The sequence below is a fragment of the Triplophysa rosa genome, linkage group LG6 (assembly GCF_024868665.1).
Source record: "Triplophysa rosa linkage group LG6, Trosa_1v2, whole genome shotgun sequence".
In the NCBI taxonomy this organism is placed as follows: Eukaryota; Metazoa; Chordata; class Actinopteri; order Cypriniformes; family Nemacheilidae; genus Triplophysa; species Triplophysa rosa.
Window position 1 is genome coordinate 27,879,642 of NC_079895.1, and position 17,234 is coordinate 27,896,875.

The 17,234-nt window shown below is 44.3% G+C and overlaps 2 protein-coding genes across 5 annotated transcripts in view; both read right to left on the reverse strand.

Moving 5' to 3' along the window:
• The window catches only part of bpifcl (BPI fold containing family C, like), a 12,654-nt gene extending 7,347 nt beyond the window's left edge, over window positions 1-5,307 (reverse strand). For 3 of the 4 annotated variants that reach the window (XR_008963153.1, XR_008963154.1, XM_057336436.1), the window contains exons 1-4: window positions 5,150-5,307; window positions 864-977; window positions 536-647; window positions 159-287 (exon numbers count right to left, since the gene is read on the reverse strand). Coding sequence is in view for 2 of the 4 variants with exons in the window: in XM_057336436.1 (XP_057192419.1) it covers window positions 159-287; window positions 536-647; window positions 864-960 (338 nt within the window). In the remaining 2 variants the exon portion in view is untranslated. Of the gene's footprint in view, window positions 1-158; window positions 288-535; window positions 648-863; window positions 978-2,385; window positions 2,481-5,149 lie in introns of those variants that run through there. The other variant, XM_057336437.1, reaches the window with a different exon arrangement.
• Window positions 5,308-13,565: 8,258 nt separating this feature from the next.
• Window positions 13,566-16,985, reverse strand: actr5 (actin related protein 5). Its single transcript, XM_057336013.1, has 9 exons — window positions 16,572-16,985; window positions 16,001-16,239; window positions 15,753-15,922; window positions 15,464-15,672; window positions 14,727-14,867; window positions 14,554-14,631; window positions 14,331-14,470; window positions 14,123-14,255; window positions 13,566-13,968 (listed from the first exon to the last, which is right to left on the reverse strand). Exons 1-9 carry the CDS (start codon window positions 16,944-16,946, stop codon window positions 13,705-13,707), a joined length of 1,749 nt encoding a protein of 582 aa, XP_057191996.1. The 5' UTR covers window positions 16,947-16,985; the 3' UTR covers window positions 13,566-13,704.
• Between the last annotated feature and the right edge of the window lie 249 nt (window positions 16,986-17,234).

Here is a 17,234-nt window from a genome sequence, read left to right on the forward strand (position 1 = left end):
GATGGATGGACAGATGGATGGATGGACAGATGGATGGATGGACAGATGGATGGATGGACAGATGGATGGACAGATGGATGGACAGATGGATGGACAGATGGATGGACAGATGGATGGATGGATGGATGGATGGATGGACGGACAGATGGATGACTTACATGATGCCGAAGTGTGTGGCCCAGCCGCCGGTGACAGCCAATGAGAGCTGAGTGATCTTGACAGATACACCTGTTCCCTGCACAAACGCCGGTGTGAAACCTGCAATACTGCTCTGCACAATCTGCATGCTACACACAACACAACACAACACAACATTCAGTGTAATGACACTCTGTCCATCAGCTCATGATTCAGTGTCATTCAGTGACAGCAGATATTATAAACACTTTAATCACACATTTACTGAACGTCTGATTTATTTACAGCTTTTCCTCTAATAACATTCACGAGATGATGAGACGTTATGGTAATAAAAGTCATATTTCTGTTGCAGCTGGTTCAGCTTCTGACATTGTGTGTTTGCTTGTGTACTTGCTTTGAGAGGGTGAAGTCTATAGTGCCGATGCCGATGTCCACATTACCATGAACCTCTGGAAGTCCAGTGCTCTTCAGTTTCTGCTGGATCCACACTGACATCATCTGAGACCCTGACAAACACAACACAACACAACACAACACAACACAACACAACACACATGTCCATCACTGGATGACGTCTGTGGTGTAAACTTGACTACAGGATTTGGTCGGAATGATGATGTTTTTCTAAAACACACCACTCACTTCACAACTAGTGTGTATGAATGAAAGTGACCTGATTTCATGTGTGTGAGACGAGGATTGTGGTGTTGTGTAGCTCTTACCGTGTGTGAGACTCTTGTGTGTCAGAAGAGTTTGAAGTGCAGGAGGATCTGCATGTGTTTGTGTTAACATGAGGACGAAGAAAACAAGCGTCTGCATCTTTCACCTGCTGCTGTCTGTTTACACAAGAACATCGACATTAGGAGAGATGAATGCACGCTGATCTGATTAAATATATCACGACGTGTTGACACATTACACAGAGAAAGGGCTACTACTTGATTTGATAGAACTGTTATATTTATTCTCATGATTGATGAATCAGTTTCTTTCTGTATGCTTTGTTATTGTGTGTAAAGTGTGAGGTTGATGTCAAATGTTGACTGTGATCTCAGTTGAAAGTCATTATACTGATCAATCAAATCGATTCATGACATTATTTTTGAAAGCATGAGATCAGATCTCTGAGTCTGTTATCATGCTGAAATAATGGCTGCAGAAATGTCTGGAGGTGTAAACTAATGGTTCCTATGTCACATACACCCAGGGTATAAATAACATGCTTTTATTGGGTAGAACGGCTTTTCACAGTTCTGTACATCACTTCCCCAAAGCACGGAGAAGTGAAACCCATCATCTGAAGAATATCAGTCTAGCACACAGCTGAAACACCTCTTACACTCTTTTGAAGGAGTCTTTACACAAATACAGTATCTTTGAATAAAAACATACAGTAACTGATATTGAGTTTTGACACGGCCGAAGATGAGTTATTCCCTGATAACAACCGCACAAGACTGATAACACACGGCCATCCCAGTACTGCCAGTCATTGTCGTGTGTGCAGGTTATGATTACACATAAACTAAATACAACTATGAATTTTGAATAACTAACGCGAGATTCTTTTTACAAGTGATTAAATGACATGTTCTTCTTGTTTAAACTTTGTGTTTTGCCTTAAACCCCAAAGTTAACAGGTTTTTCTTTCTTTTGCAGAAGGTCTGCAGTCACAACAAATCATCTAATGAAATATTTTAGTCACACCACGTCTACGTCTACACCATGAGTTTGAATGACTAAACAAAATGTAAATCACAAAATATGGAGATGCAAGAGGTTTTCAGTTCAGACACCTCAAACATGTGTTGAGTCTGGACTTAACACCTCTGATTCTAACACACGGAGACGAGTCAAGATGTGATGTGACTGAACTTCTCCACCAGGTTTGTTGATGTTTCTTTATTAAACGACACTACCCTGACTGCTCAGACTAGTCTTACTAGTTCCTCGTCTCATTATTTTCATCAAGACTGCTCATAACTTCTCTACTTGTAATAGAAATCTATACAGTAAGAGTGATTAGTGCTAGTCAGTGAGAATAGTTATGAAGAAGTCAGCGGCTATGACTGCAGGGGTGAGTGTTTGACGCTCTGCTACCACATATTCAGATATATTTCTATATTTACAAATGCAAAACCTCGTCAGTGACAAGAGCTAGGAGTAAGGATTTTTAATAGTTCAGTAATATTTAAAAGCAGTATACACATGCGCTTGAATATGAAGACATAAAAGACAACCGACCTGAAGTTGAGCGTCAGTCAGTGCGTGTGTGTGTGCGTGTATGTGTGTGTGTGTGTGTGTATGTGTGTGTGTGTGTGTGTGTGTGTGTGTGTGTGTGTGTGTGCGTGTGCGTGTGCGTGTGCGTGTGCGTGTGTGTGTGTGTGCCCTCAGAGACTGAAATACTCTCATCACATTCTTCAGTTCCTCATCGTGTGCTGCATGGGTGTGTTTCTCCTCATACCGAGCAAAGATGTTTACCCACCGATACACCTTTGTGCGACAAGAAATGTGACTAGATTTTTCATTCACTCCAAAACATCTCCATCTATTTCAAATAACACCACTGCAAACATTGATTTGAATTCATGTTGAGGGACTTCAGACCCTGAACACACACTTTCTACAGTAGTAAACATTCAGGCATGACGGTCTGTCATGACTCGTGTGATTCTCTTCTTCTCGTGCATGTGTTTCTTCATCAGCAGGTGTCAGATGAGTGTTTGACACAGTATCTGATGTGTGTCATCTTACAGCGCTGCATGGTTTCCTGCTGTACTTTAAACTTTTTATGCTTTTGCTTCCTGTTTGTGCTTCGCTTCTTTTCTTACTCTTTGTGTTTGTTTGCTTTTCTATTTCTTCCCTGACTCGTCTCGCTCTTTTCACCCTGAACAACATCTCCAAACACTTCGTCTACATGTTGCTTCATGTTGCTTGTACATGTGTGGAAAAAATGTGACTTCATGAGGCTATCCATCCATTCATTAAGTCCTCTGAGTTAAGATGAGCTTTGTCTGAAACACAAACGCTTGAGCATGTTTCTTCATTGCGTGTGCAGTAAATCATATTAACCTTTCATCTGAAATCTCAGTATTTGTAAGAAGAATTCCATCACAACACTTTAGGGTAAAGCAATCCATTTGAATATGTGTGTGTTTATATTGCATTGATTATTAAAAGTGTGTAGAAAGTGTAGGCTATATTTGTTCGCTGGAAACTTGAGGCCAGAATAATTCACTTAGATTCAGAATTGAGATAGCTCCGTTTTTATTTTATTTTTTAAATCATGTTTTTTTATTGTGCATTCCAATGAATATCAATCAAACAGCAGTTTTTTTTATTTAGGCCATAATAACTTTTAAAAAAACTCAGCTAACTAACACAATAAATCACATTAAACATGTGATTTTTGTTAAAAACGGAGTTATCTCGTTTTGGAAACAAACTCTTCATCTGTTCTGTTTCTGAGGTGTAAAGTAAAAACTGCACTGTTGGTGTAACATCTTACCACAACATGTTCATTTACTAGAGAATTTGATAGATATGAGTTAAATAAATCATGTGCGTGCGAAACTGAGCGTTGGCTTAGCCACATCTAAAATACCGTGGCAGGGAAAAATACAAAATGTGTCCCGCTTGTAAATTTGCCTTCTCACATTCATCTCTCATTATTCTTTACAATTTATGACATAAATAAATAAGTACATTGTTTGGACACTGTGTCAATATTTTGATTCTCAAGGTAATAAACACACACAGGCCCAGAAATCACACAACACAAGTCATGAAACTTGACTCTTCTGTCATTTGTGCAGAAAACAGCCGTCATTGTTCATGTGAAACATCTTTTAGAAAACCAGCCATTATCCGTGATGTTCTTCCTCATGTTTTAGTAAAGTCTTCTCAGATAAACATCTATCAGTGCGGTGACTTCCCCAGTTTATATTTTTCATATCATTTCCTCCTGTGTTATTTCCAGCAGGTGCTGTTGACGTGTAAAACAATCAAGCAGTAAAGTCTATGTTTACTCAGCGCTTTATCTTCAGTGAGTCTCATGTTCTCACAAAGTAATATTAGAAAAGTGACTGACGATCATGCTAATAAACATTAAACATTCCTGTCACAGCCACACGAAGCCTCAATGAAGACATTTTCTGAACATTATTGCAGGTCAACAGAAATAAGTGTTTATATTATGTATATATGAATATATATTCTTCCAGCGTGCACAACCAAACCTCTACAGATGATCCAGAATGCAGCGGCAGGAGTGGTCTTCAATGAACCCAAGAGAGCGCACGTCACTCCTCTCTTCATTAACTTACATTGGCTCCCTATAGTCACTCGCATCAAGACTCTGCTCCTGGCCTACAAGACCACCACTGGTTCAGCACCCCCATATCTTCACTCACTAATAGGGCTGTAGTCAAGTCCACCGTTGTCGAGTCCAAGTCAAGTCCAAGTCCAATTGAGACAGTCAAGACAGAGACAGAAAAAAATCATGACTACAAGACCACATACTTAACTATTGATAATTTATGTGACGCAAGAGACAGCATATCTTCTATTATCATTATTGGTAATGATCAAAAAGAAAAAAGAAATATTTACTTTAGGTATAGCACTAAAGTCACAAAGCCGAAGTGTAACTTCACATTTTTTTATTGAAGTGTAACAATCCTATTCTGCCAATAGAAAATGTAACAAATAACCAGCAAACACTTGAATATGCGTGTGCGTGCGTGCGTGCGTGTGCGTGTGTGTGTGTGTGTGTGTGTGTGTGTGTACCTGCTCGTGCGCATTCGATAGAGGAGCTGTCAGAAAGAGCAGAGGCCCCACGGCTCGTTTAAAAGCACGTTTCGGTGCCCATCCTTAAATAACATGTTCGTATCGCAATGACAATAAAAATACAATCAATCTGATCTTGAAGCCCTTCTTTCTAAACTCATAACTACTTTCTAAAAATACTCAAATGCAATGCTAACTCTGAAACATGGCATTAACTTACCTCTCTTTGTGATGCCTTTGCAGGTTTCTTACAAAATTGGATGTTGTCCCACATGTTTCGGGGAAAGTTTTGTTGCAAAAAGTTTCCTTTTAAGCGCACTGTCGATACATTCTTTATGGTTTGTAAAACCAAATGTTATTATGCCGCTGCTCGCTGACATTGTGCCTGATGAATGATTGATGCTGTTCAGTTCGCGCCGCGGACGAATCGTTCATTTGAACCGGTTCATTCTTTTAAGGGAACTGGTCGTACCAGTTCAACTGAATTGTTCTCGTTTAGCGTCTCCCGTAAACACTTAATATTACCCACAAATTAATTCAGTTCTTCACTTTCTGGAGTGCATGACAGTCCCGAGGACTTGAACCAATATACCGGAGTTATTTAGTTACACCAACAGCCAGGGCCGGACTTAGGAGGATGGGGGCCCCTGGGCTTGAGTTGTTTTCGGGGCCCCCGTACTATTTAAAATCATGTGTTTGTTAGCATTAGTAAATGTTTTTTTTCTCCAATGACTAACAATTACACGTGTTCATTGGTTTACACGTTTATAATGCTTGTTTTGACAGTGGGAGCCACAAGTGGTGCGTTTATAGCGTGTAGGAAGTTTCAAACATACTTAAATGTAAAATCCAATCAACATTAATAATCAACATTACATTATCAAGGGGACTACAGTTTTTGACATAATCTTACAGCCCTACCATTATGTATATTAAAATTAAATTTATTGATTCATAATAAGAAAACTACTAAAAAGGAACAAATGTGTGTGTTCTCCCTGTATTTCTGGAGGATTTTGAGAGATTATACGTCTCGGATCTAAAATTTGTGAACCCCTGCATTAACATGAAACAAACATTGAATAATACAGTCAGCATTTATTAATCTTGTTTATTGTTAAGCCAAATACAATTGTTCATGTTAGTTCATGGTGCATGTTCAATGTTTTTGAAAATAAAGATTAACAAATGCAGACATGTAATCTAATGCTTAACTAATGTTAACTAATGCAACGGTGTAAAGTGTTATAAATATATTAGTATTCTATTGCAATTCCATCAGTAAAGCATATGACAGATCTATGAGTTTGAAATATACATTAAAATTGTATTCATATAATGAGATGAAACGTCTTATTATGGCTTAAATAGTTTCAGAATAATGAGATGGGTCCATAGTTTTGTAAAGTCTAGTTAACTGAGTTTGTGCAGGGCAAATAGGGCACCCCTTTGTTATACATCGTTTTAAATCTTTTAATTACTTTATATCGAACATAACATAATTTTCATGTCAAATTCTTAAATGTAAATCTAAGAGACAGTTTAATGCAGCTCACAGGCCATGAATCCATGAATGGTATATCTGAAAGGTATCATCTTAATTTAGCATTTACATTTTGCCAGAGATCTCAACGTCAGAAATGAAATAACTATCTAAACGCAGTTTGAAAAAGCACGAGCAGTTTGTCCCTTCACGTGTCCCGTAGTTCGGTTGTTTTAACTTTGTTTATTAGTCAGCAGAATGTTTTCATTTTTTATTTACATGGATGGATTTAACAGTGTTTGCATATTATTTACAAGAACCGCTTATGGTCACAGAACGGGAAATATTGGAAATTAACTCTATGTTACCAGTTTTTATTCAGAGATGTCTGCAGAACACAACACTTTTCATAACACGCTTTTTGTAAAAGCAAAGAAAGTGTAACAACAACAACAGCTAGTAGACTCTACTGCATCTGCCTGTGGATGAACCGATCTGTCGTTTTCAGTGAGCGGACACAGACTGTGAGGTGCGAGCGTCAAATGGAAAACGCGGAGTGTAATCATATAGCGGTGTATTCAGAGAAAGTTTTTCGCGGGGATGTGAATCCTCTCTACTCTACTTCGTCTACCAAAGGGCGCCAGCCTGTGAGGGCAAATGGGCAGCGGCTCAAGCCACAGAGCCACCCCGTGAGCCATTAGAACAAGCGTATTAATGAGCAGACAGGTTTCAACTGAGGTAAACATGATGGATAGAATCCACAAATAACCAACCAGGAAATGCCAACATGACTGACGGAACGTTTAGCCAATTAAACGACATCATTCCTTACATAAGGCAGTGCTATTTAACCTTGGTAGGCCAATGCACAAAGTTTAAATGAAAAATAAAATGACTGGCATATAACTAAACAAATCAAATGAACGAGAGCAGGCGGGCCCCTGAAGGGCGGGGCCCATGGGCTGGTGCCCAGTCAAGGCCAATGGTAAGTCCGGCCTTGTCAACAGCACACACTGAACTGAACTGCTGTGTGAAGAAAGAACTTTTGAACACGCGCGGCTCTCGTTGTTGAGTCGAGAGTCGGCAACAGTTTTTGGATCACAAGAAGCATGCTCTATCAATGTTTTGTTTTGAAGGAGAAAAAAAAATATATATATATATATATATATCTGGACTCGGTCGAGACCAAGTCCGAGACAAGTCCGAGTGCAAATCCCAACGAGTCCAAGACAAGTCCTAGATCATAAAAAAACGAGTCCGGACTCGAGTACTACAGCACTATTCACTAATGCAGACTTAAGTACCCGCCAGATCCCTACGCTCTGCAAACAAACCACATGAATGACTCAATGTAAATGTATGAATATTTCACAGATTAGAAATAGTATATTAGGTCACTACACTTGAACACACATTGAGACATGTTTGATTCTTCTTCTACGAGACGAGACAAACATGTTTTATTATGAATCGTCATTGACAAAAGGCAGCAGTCAGTCATCTTTCAGCAGCTATAAGAGATGTAAGTGTGCAGGCTAGTTCCCTATGAAGGGTCCAGATTTAGTTTTGTCTGATGCTGACATTGCGTTCACGTCACCTCTGGATGAAGGAAAGAGCAGAAACGATCCCGTTCTGAGGATGAGTGTAACCCTATGTATGAAAGTTATTTAAACACTCAACACTGAGGAACTCCTGTGTGCTAAAACCTATGTTGAAAGGTAAACTCTGCAGGTCACCGGGCCTAGCCCAGGGGTCTGTACCATGAATGTAGCTGAACAAACTCAGGGTTACAGGATCAGTTTTGGGTTGACAAAACCAAACCAATGTCATCAAGCTTTGAATAGCTCGCCGAGTTTCTTTGTAAAGTCAAGCTTTGATCCTGATGCTTCGATTAGTTTGTGACGAGTGACGTCAGCATCGCAAAACCAATAACATTCAACATGGATAGAGAGAGTTCTGTATGTTTCTCAGGAACTAATTATGCGCAAATATTAGTAAGACAAAAATGTATTTCAGCCACAGAGTAATAGTGTTTCTGCTGTCCACGCAAGAGAGAAGTGTTTCAGAAACACTGATTGAGTTCATGCGCAAGTTAAACCACTATATAGTACACACATTTACTGTAGTATAGGCCTGTTATAGTGCGTTAAATACTACAGTAATGTAGTATTTACTACAGAAAATGTTTTATTTCTTAAAATACAAATACATAAAACAAAATCCCACGAGGGGGAAAATAGGCGAGGCTTCAAAAATACAAAATAAACACTTCCCACGTGGGGGAATAAACTTGAGGGAACGCGTGAAAACACGAACAACTGAGACTTACTATTACAATGACACGCTGAAGTAAAGACAATGTATTCGACAACAAACCGGCAAAGGACAGAGAACAAAGGGGCATTATATGTGGGAAGACTAACAAAGGGTAATTACATACGGGAGGTGACGGGCAGGTGACTGGGATTAACACTCAAGGTAAGATTATGGGAGACAGGAAGGTGGGGCTGAGAGACAAAACAGGATGACACGCGGTGAAAGTGACAACAAAGCTACGTGTCTCCACACAAAACGCAATATAAACCCACAAGACGTGGTTCTGTCACGACTCCGTCCAATGAGCATGAGAACTCGTAACAGGAAAGACAGAGTCTTGACAGAACCCCCGCCCCAAGAGATGCCTCACGGCGTCCCAAGGCTGGAAAATGTCATCGGACTCATACCTGTTAAATTCTAAAGGGTAAAATGAATCCGTCACTGAAAACGACTAGAACCATCATTTTATGTGTTTACTGGAGACTTGGACGCTCAGGCTTGCACCAGGATCCCTGCGATGCTTGGGCGTGGGAATAACCGGGACCATGGACGCCGGCTGCACCGGACTGGACGCCGGCTGCACCGGACTGGACGCCGGCTGCACCGGACTGGACGCCGGCTGCACCGGACTGGACGCCGGCTGCACCGGACTGGACGCCGGCTGCACCGGACTGGACGCCGGCTGCACCGGACTGGACGCCGGCTGCACCGGACTGGACGCCGGCTGCACCGGACTGGACGCCGGCTGCACCGGACTGGACGCCGGCTGCACCGGACTGGACGCCGGCTGCACCGGACTGGACGCCGGCTGCACCGGACTGGACGCCGGCTGCACCGGACTGGACGCCGGCTGCACCGGACTGGACGCCGGCTGCACCGGACTGGACGCCGGCTGCACCGGACTGGACGCCGGCTGCACCGGACTGGACGCCGGCTGCACCGGACTGGACGCCGGCTGGATCACCGGACTGCATCCGGCTGACACCGGACTGGCCCGGCTGGCTGCGCCGGACTGGACGCCGGCTGCTGGGCCGGACTGGATGCTGGCTGGAACACTGGCTGGGGTGCCGCCTGGATAACCAGCTGGTTCGCCGGCTGGAACGCTTGCTGGAGTGCCGGCGGAAAAGGCAGCAACCCCCTTCTCCTCTTCTTTTTCCGGGGCCGGACCACTGGGCACGTGGCTGGCTGCGGAGATGCAGATGGGAGTGTAGCCATCTCCGCACCGGAGGAGTCAGATGGGGAGTCCCATTACTCCCTTCTCCCATGCCTTCCACGGAGGCTGGGAGGGCCCGGACCTGAGGATGCTGGGATGGACGGGACTGAGAGCCCCATGGCCCCGGTGACCAGGACGTGGTCCTCTGGGACAGTACCCAGGCTGAAACGGGAGGAGTCCTGGGGACAGCTGGAAGCAACGCCATCTAGCCGCTTCTCTCGAGAGTGCAGCTGATCCACCAACCGAGAAAACGGCAGATAAATCAGCTCCTCCCGTTCAGCTAGGGGTGGAGGATTATCCATCCCGGCCACCAGATAGGCACTCACCAGCACCTCAGGGAAGGTACCCCTCCTCGCCTCTAGCTCCCGGGCGTAGTCCTGCAAGGGATGATGGCCTTGAGCCGGGAATGGCCCATCGCCGGCGTGGGATTGGGAGGCAATGGAACTCCACCACTCCCGGTTAGAAGCACACGGCCACCGCATTGCGTTGTGCTCTCGTCCGCTGGGTTCTTTGTTGGCCGGTTTGTTCTGTCACAGAACAGAATGACAGAACCTAATCGCAGACGGGAGGACAACAGAAATGTTTTATTTCTTAAAACACAAACACATAAAACAAAATCCCATGAGGGGGAAAACAGGCAAGGCTTCAAAAATACAAAATAAACACTTCCCACGTGGGGGAATAAACTTGAGGGAACGCGTGAAAACAAGAACAAATGAGACTTACTATTACAATGACACGCTGAAGTAAAGACAATGTATTCGACAACAAACCGGCAAAGGACAGAGAACAAAGGGGCATTATATGTGGGAAGACTAACGAAGGGTAATTACATATGGGAGGTGACGGGCAGGTGACTGGGATTAACACTCAAGGTAAGATAACGGGAGACAGGAAGGCAGGGCTGAGAGACAAGACAGGATAAAGATTTGTTTTGTCCGTCAGTTTAAACTAAACTGCTGATATGCGCTGTGTTGTGTTTATGCTCAGAAGGCTCCATCACACAGCACTCTTTTGCTATGTTGCCATGTTTGTTATTAAGAAGCGCTTTCATGCTTGTTGTTTGGTCTCAGATCAAAAAGCCTCGGCATTTAGGTCTTAATAAATGGTCTGTTGCAGATTTTAAGAATTTTTGGTTTTATAAAATATATAAACAATTTGCATTTTAAGGTTTGTTTTTTTCTTGTCTTTATTTTTTCCTGTGAAGATCTGGCAACCCTGTCACTTTAGTGAAGGGCTCTCGAAGCTGCTAGCCCCGTGTCATATGTGCAAAAGTGAGGACTTCTTTCACTGTGATTTTTATTTAGAGTGACCAAGCAACAAACATGCAACATTGTGCAGCGCCTGGTTGAGGAAGAACAGTCGATCGCTTCCTTCGGATTCTGATATTAGGAATGCTTATTTTTAAGTATGTTCCTGCTCACGTGGGTGAAACATTGAGCATTTGTTCGTGTCATTTCACCATGGATTCCTTTGTGAACAAGGCGCTGGATTTGCGGAGAGACTAAAATGAAAAAGCAGTGCTGTGCAGTCAATATTGGATCCGACAGGAATGGCGCAGCAATCTTATGTGAGTAAAACATATTTGTGCTATGCGTCACTATTGCTTTGATAGAAATCGCTTGATATGTCCTGATAATGTGTAACCTTAAGTTATAGTCGTGCGTAGGACCTACGCCGTAACCTACGGCGTAGCCTACGTACGTAGACGACGCCGTCGTGAACATTTATGGTTCTGCGTTGAGAGTATGCGTCGTACTGCAATTACACCGCCAAAACGCTAGTTGGCTTTTTGTGTTTTCCCGGGTTGCTCTTCTTCGCCGATGTTTTGTGTGTATGCTAGTGTTTGCAAGCGATGGAAGCTGATCGCATCTTAACGGAGTTGGAGCTGATCGAAGTAGAAAAACAGTTACTTTTAATTAAATCACTTAAACAAAAAGCTAGAAACCAGAGATGTCGATGCTCGCCATGTTGTTCTTTTGTGGACGCTGAACTTGCCGGAAGAAGACGCCAGAGAAGAAGACGCCAGAAATGCGTAGAAGGAAGTACGATGCTGCCAAACCGACCAATCACAGCGCTTGCGGTCCGCGTAGGGTCCGCGTTGAGTTGACGCGTTGTTACATTTTTGGAGATGTGCGCGTCAGGCTACGGCGTAGGGTACGCGGCTCTGCGGCGTAGGTCCTACGCAGAACCATAAATTGGCCCTTAGTTAACTACACAAACTGTTATCCAATCATAGCAGTGGGCGTTTACTTCCAAGTCTTCAATGCGGCACGCCCAGTAAAACCGATCGTTTGATGAGCCGGCCTCAAAACCTGGGTGGAAAATATTACTTATTGATTTTGATGTTTTTGAATGTAGAAACCACGCGAACGTCATAAGTAGNATCGAAGTAGAAAAACAGTTACTTTTAATTAAATCACTTAAACAAAAAGCTAGAAACCAGAGATGTCGATGCTCGCCATGTTGTTCTTTTGTGGACGCTGAACTTGCCGGAAGAAGACGCCAGAGAAGAAGACGCCAGAAATGCGTAGAAGGAAGTACGATGCTGCCAAACCGACCAATCACAGCGCTTGCGGTCCGCGTAGGGTCCGCGTTGAGTTGACGCGTTGTTACATTTTTGGAGATGTGCGCGTCAGGCTACGGCGTAGGGTACGCGGCTCTGCGGCGTAGGTCCTACGCAGAACCATAAATTGGCCCTTAGTTAACTACACAAACTGTTATCCAATCATAGCAGTGGGCGTTTACTTCCAAGTCTTCAATGCGGCACGCCCAGTAAAACCGATCGTTTGATGAGCCGGCCTCAAAACCTGGGTGGAAAATATTACTTATTGATTTTGATGTTTTTGAATGTAGAAACCACGCGAACGTCATAAGTAGACCTCAGACCTAAAACAGTAAACAAGCCCAGTTCAGGACACCTTTAAAATCCTCATAAATCCTCTCGTTCATGAATGTTGATAAATCCACCTGAAACAACAATAATTCCTCTATGGGGGGTAAAGAATCATTTGGACACTTCAACCCGTGTTTACGTCAGGATCAGTGTTTTCGGTCATCATTTGCTCACCCTCTTTTCATTTCAAACCAAACAATTCAAAGACTTTCTTAACACGACAGAATCATCATTTTTAGGTGAACCCTCTCTGTAAGGACACAGGAGAGCAAAACATGCGGACCAACTGCAGAGCGGGGTATATGCACACAGGGTGACGCTAAAATCTCTAAGTCACTTCCGCTCTCAAAGCGCTGACATCATTTGTCACCCTGCAATACTTTCAGTGAAGCGACAGCACTACAGCGGAGCATTGCTGAGTGCCTCTGTGATCAAGTCTGGAGTAACGCATGTCATATTCGTGAACGTAGCTTGAAACGGCCTGGAGCACTTCTCATTGGTTATCGATGTATGATGTCGTTTTTGGATAATTAGACTGACGTCATCACCACATCAAATACAATCTTTCTATTGTCCAGGTCTAATCGTTTTTGAAGAGCTCAGACACAACGTCACAGATAACTCAAGTCATGAAGTCCGGCTGCTCGTGACTGAACAATCCCAAAATTCACCAGTGTCTGAATGATTTCTAATGTTTTCAAGAAATGAATCAAACACGTTTGTGTCAGCAGTCATCAGAATGAAGGTTTATTCTGTTCTTGTACACAATGCATATTTAACAAACACAGTGATCCGTATTGTCCACAGACAGTATTTACACATCAGTTTAAAAAAGCGTTCTCTTGATTTGAGTGACACACACCCACATTAAGGGATGGAGACATTGTCACTGTTGGCAGTGTCAGGAAGGTTGGTGTATTTTCCCACGAGTGTGAGTTTTGGAGCTGGTGATGTGTTTTTAAGTTCTATGGGTATGAAGACGTTTGAAGCGCAGTGTTCACTCAGATATTCTCCTCCCTTCTCTTCATAATCCTGACGACTGATCCAGCCCGGACCTCCAGACGGGTTCCTGAGAGCCCACTCACGAGCCCCAAACCACGAGTCCAGAGCGCCTGCATCCGCCTGAGACACCTGACACATCATCATCATCATCATCATCCTCCTGAACACTTGACAGTTGTTATAGTAAAGACATCTGACACTCTCACTCCACAATCACTGAACAGGCGTGTTGTCTCACTAATGCAAAAGCAGCGTGTTAATGTGCGTGTCATGTGACTGAGACCTGGAAGTGTGATTGGAAGGGTCTGATGGCCAGCAGTTCTCTCTGAACTCTCTCTCTGACGCCGCTGTACTGCAGGTTACCTCCTGTCAAAAACACATTCTTCACCAGCGCCCCCTGCAGGTCAGGAGGATATCTACACGCACAAACACAACATCATCTCGCAGTCAACACTACACACGATTGTGTGATGTTTAATAGATGTACTCACTGTTCCAGCACAAACTGCAGCGTCTCCATCAAACCCATCTGTTCTTCACCCATCAGAGACGGCTGGAATAAGATCTCCGGCGCTCGCACGCGCTCCGTGCCCACAAACAGCTGATGATACTCCGCCACGTTAAACAAGGGCTTGAAGAGAGCGGAGGAAAAACACAAACATCACAATGAGCGGACGAGCACACAACACAGAACATAAATGTGCTGTAAATCACCTGAACAACACTGCTCTCCTCAGTCACATCTGAATCCACAACATTCCCTTCATCCAGCGCAGACTCCATCTCTGAGAGCTGATTCAACAGCACACAAACACAACCCCATGAGCTTATGACATTCCTTCATTCATTCAAGAGCTATGAACACACACACACACACACACACACACCTCTGTCTTCAGTGTGATCTTGTGCTGCTCCACGCTCACACTCAGTTTGTGAATGTAAGACTGAAGCTCTTCAGCTGAATCCATGTTGAGCTCCATCAAACTCCTGTGAAACAACTCCCGAGATCCGTCCTCCAACAGCTCCTGAACAACACAACATTAGTGCTGTCCACCAAACGTTGCGATACCATTCATGAGATATGCTCTGAACTGAATCTCTGCGCAAGCGCACAGCTAGGGTTGCCAGATTCGCCTAATAAATCCAGTCCGATGGCCATTCAAAACGACCAAAAAGAACTAGCTCGAATGACCTCGCATAGCCCTGATGGACAACATTAGTCCACTTCTAACCCGCGAGACAAAAACAACCGCTTCAAAAGTTCCCCATTGACCAAGTACTTTACACATAATGGGACCTGGCAACACTGCGCAAGCGTCTAACATCTCACTTCAAACGTCGTTTCTGGACGGATGGATGAGTCAATATAGTTAGTAGTTTCACATTTGCGCAGAAAACAAAGTTTTAGAATAACACAACGTTCTGTATTTGCTTGATCTAATGTTCGAAAAGAATGTTCAGCGCGTGTCTCCAGTACCTTCATCAATGCGCGTGACATTGCCATGGATAAAACATGTTCTTCTGGTGAGTTTCATGCGATTTTCAATATTTGAATATTTGCGCGCGTGTGCGTGTGTGTGTGCACGTGTGTGTGTGCGTGCGTGTGTGTGTGTGCGTGCACCTGTACAGCGAGCAGCGTCTGCAGTCGTTTCTGATCCTCATGTAGTTTCTCTTCTCTGCGGCGGTTGTTGATCTCCTGCAGTCGTTTGAGTTGTTGAGCTTTTCTCTCACTCCTCTCCTCACACACACCCGTCACACGCCCGGAGAACGCCAGCTGAACGCGGTGAACCTCCTGCTCGTAAAACTCCACACGTCTCCACTTCTCCAGCTCTGTTGCACACCATTCAGAGAAACATCACAACAAACACAGTGTGTGCCAGCACTCATGTAAATGTGTGTGTGGGGGTTACCGCTGTGATAGTCGAGTGCGATGTAGCTGTGTTGGTGCAGCAGTTCCTCCATCCGGCTCAGTGTGATGGCGTTCTGATGCGCTGGATATTTCAGCTGTAAGAGTCTCTGAAGATACGCCGCCGACGGACCTCCACCAACATTCACACGCTTACAGTTCACCGCATCCAACCTGAAACCCACATTTACATTCACCATCACCATCTGTGAAAGTGTGAATCAGCCGGACAGTGAATGGGTGTTGTGATACCTGCCATTGATGACGGGCAGCACATGGGAGCAGTGATACCCTGATGACAGCACCAGACCCGTGTGGGGCGGATCCAGTCCATGAGTGATGTTGTTGTTATAGAAACTGAAGAGACTGTCCACACCGTACGTCACCTGTGGGACTCCATAACACTCAAAGAGCAGCTCTGACATCATCTGTCTGCAGTGAAGTGGATTACAGGGCGGCTCGGTGACCACCACGGGATGACCCACATGACCCTGACGACACACAAACACACACACGTCGTGTTCTAATGTGCCGCTGGTTAGTTATGTTGGTTGTCTTAACAACGCAAAGCACCATTGCATCGAGCATCGAGTCTGAGGAAACATTACGTGTATAGCTTGAAATCATAGTAAGGCATCATGGATTAAAACATCTGCTAAATGTATACATGTAAATCATTTAAAACATGCATATAAAGGGTCAAGATTTGTCTTTTAAAGTGAGACATCTTTACTCTTTACTCTGTTTGTTTTTTGGCCTTAAATGAAAAGCGTTTCAGTGAAAGATCAGCCGTGTGTGCGTGCGTGCGTGCGTGCGTCGTCACCTGTGTGTTAATGCCGAGGTGAGTGAAGATGTAGTCAAACACGAGCTCCTGGATGTCACAGTTCACCAGCGCGTTGCGGTCAAACGCGCTCTTCAGCGTCCAGCGCAGCGGCTCCAGGTTCGAGATGTCATTGCCGACATGAGACTCGCTGCGCGCGGCTCCTCTGCTGCGCGCCGCCGCCGATCTGAACACGAGCAGCGGCTCTTCGAAACGAGACTCGCCGCACGCCCATCCCGCGCGGCACTGGTACGAGCCGTTATCCACCACTATAGGCTTCTCGTGACATTCCGCCTCGAGCGCGAATATCGGGTCAGGCGTGCATTTATAGTCCTGAAAAGAGTAAACGTGACGTCCCGCGTCGCGTTTCGAACTCATCGCTTCCGAGCATCAGCTCTGCGTCTTCTTCGCGGTTGGTTGTTGACAGTCGCTTCGCGTTCGCGGTTCATTAGCGCCGCCTGCAGGGCGCGAGCGTACATGAGCAGTGTTTCGATTCGAGTAAGGTTAGGGGTAGGTTCGGGGTTTTACTCTCGCGACACTTTGACTCGCAGCCGCAGCAAAACGAGCTGTCAGCTGAATTACTGTAACTCATCTTTTCTTGCAATGAGTTCGTTGTTATGTGACACGCTTCTCTTGATCTAACGCTCAAATTCTACTCATTTTAAG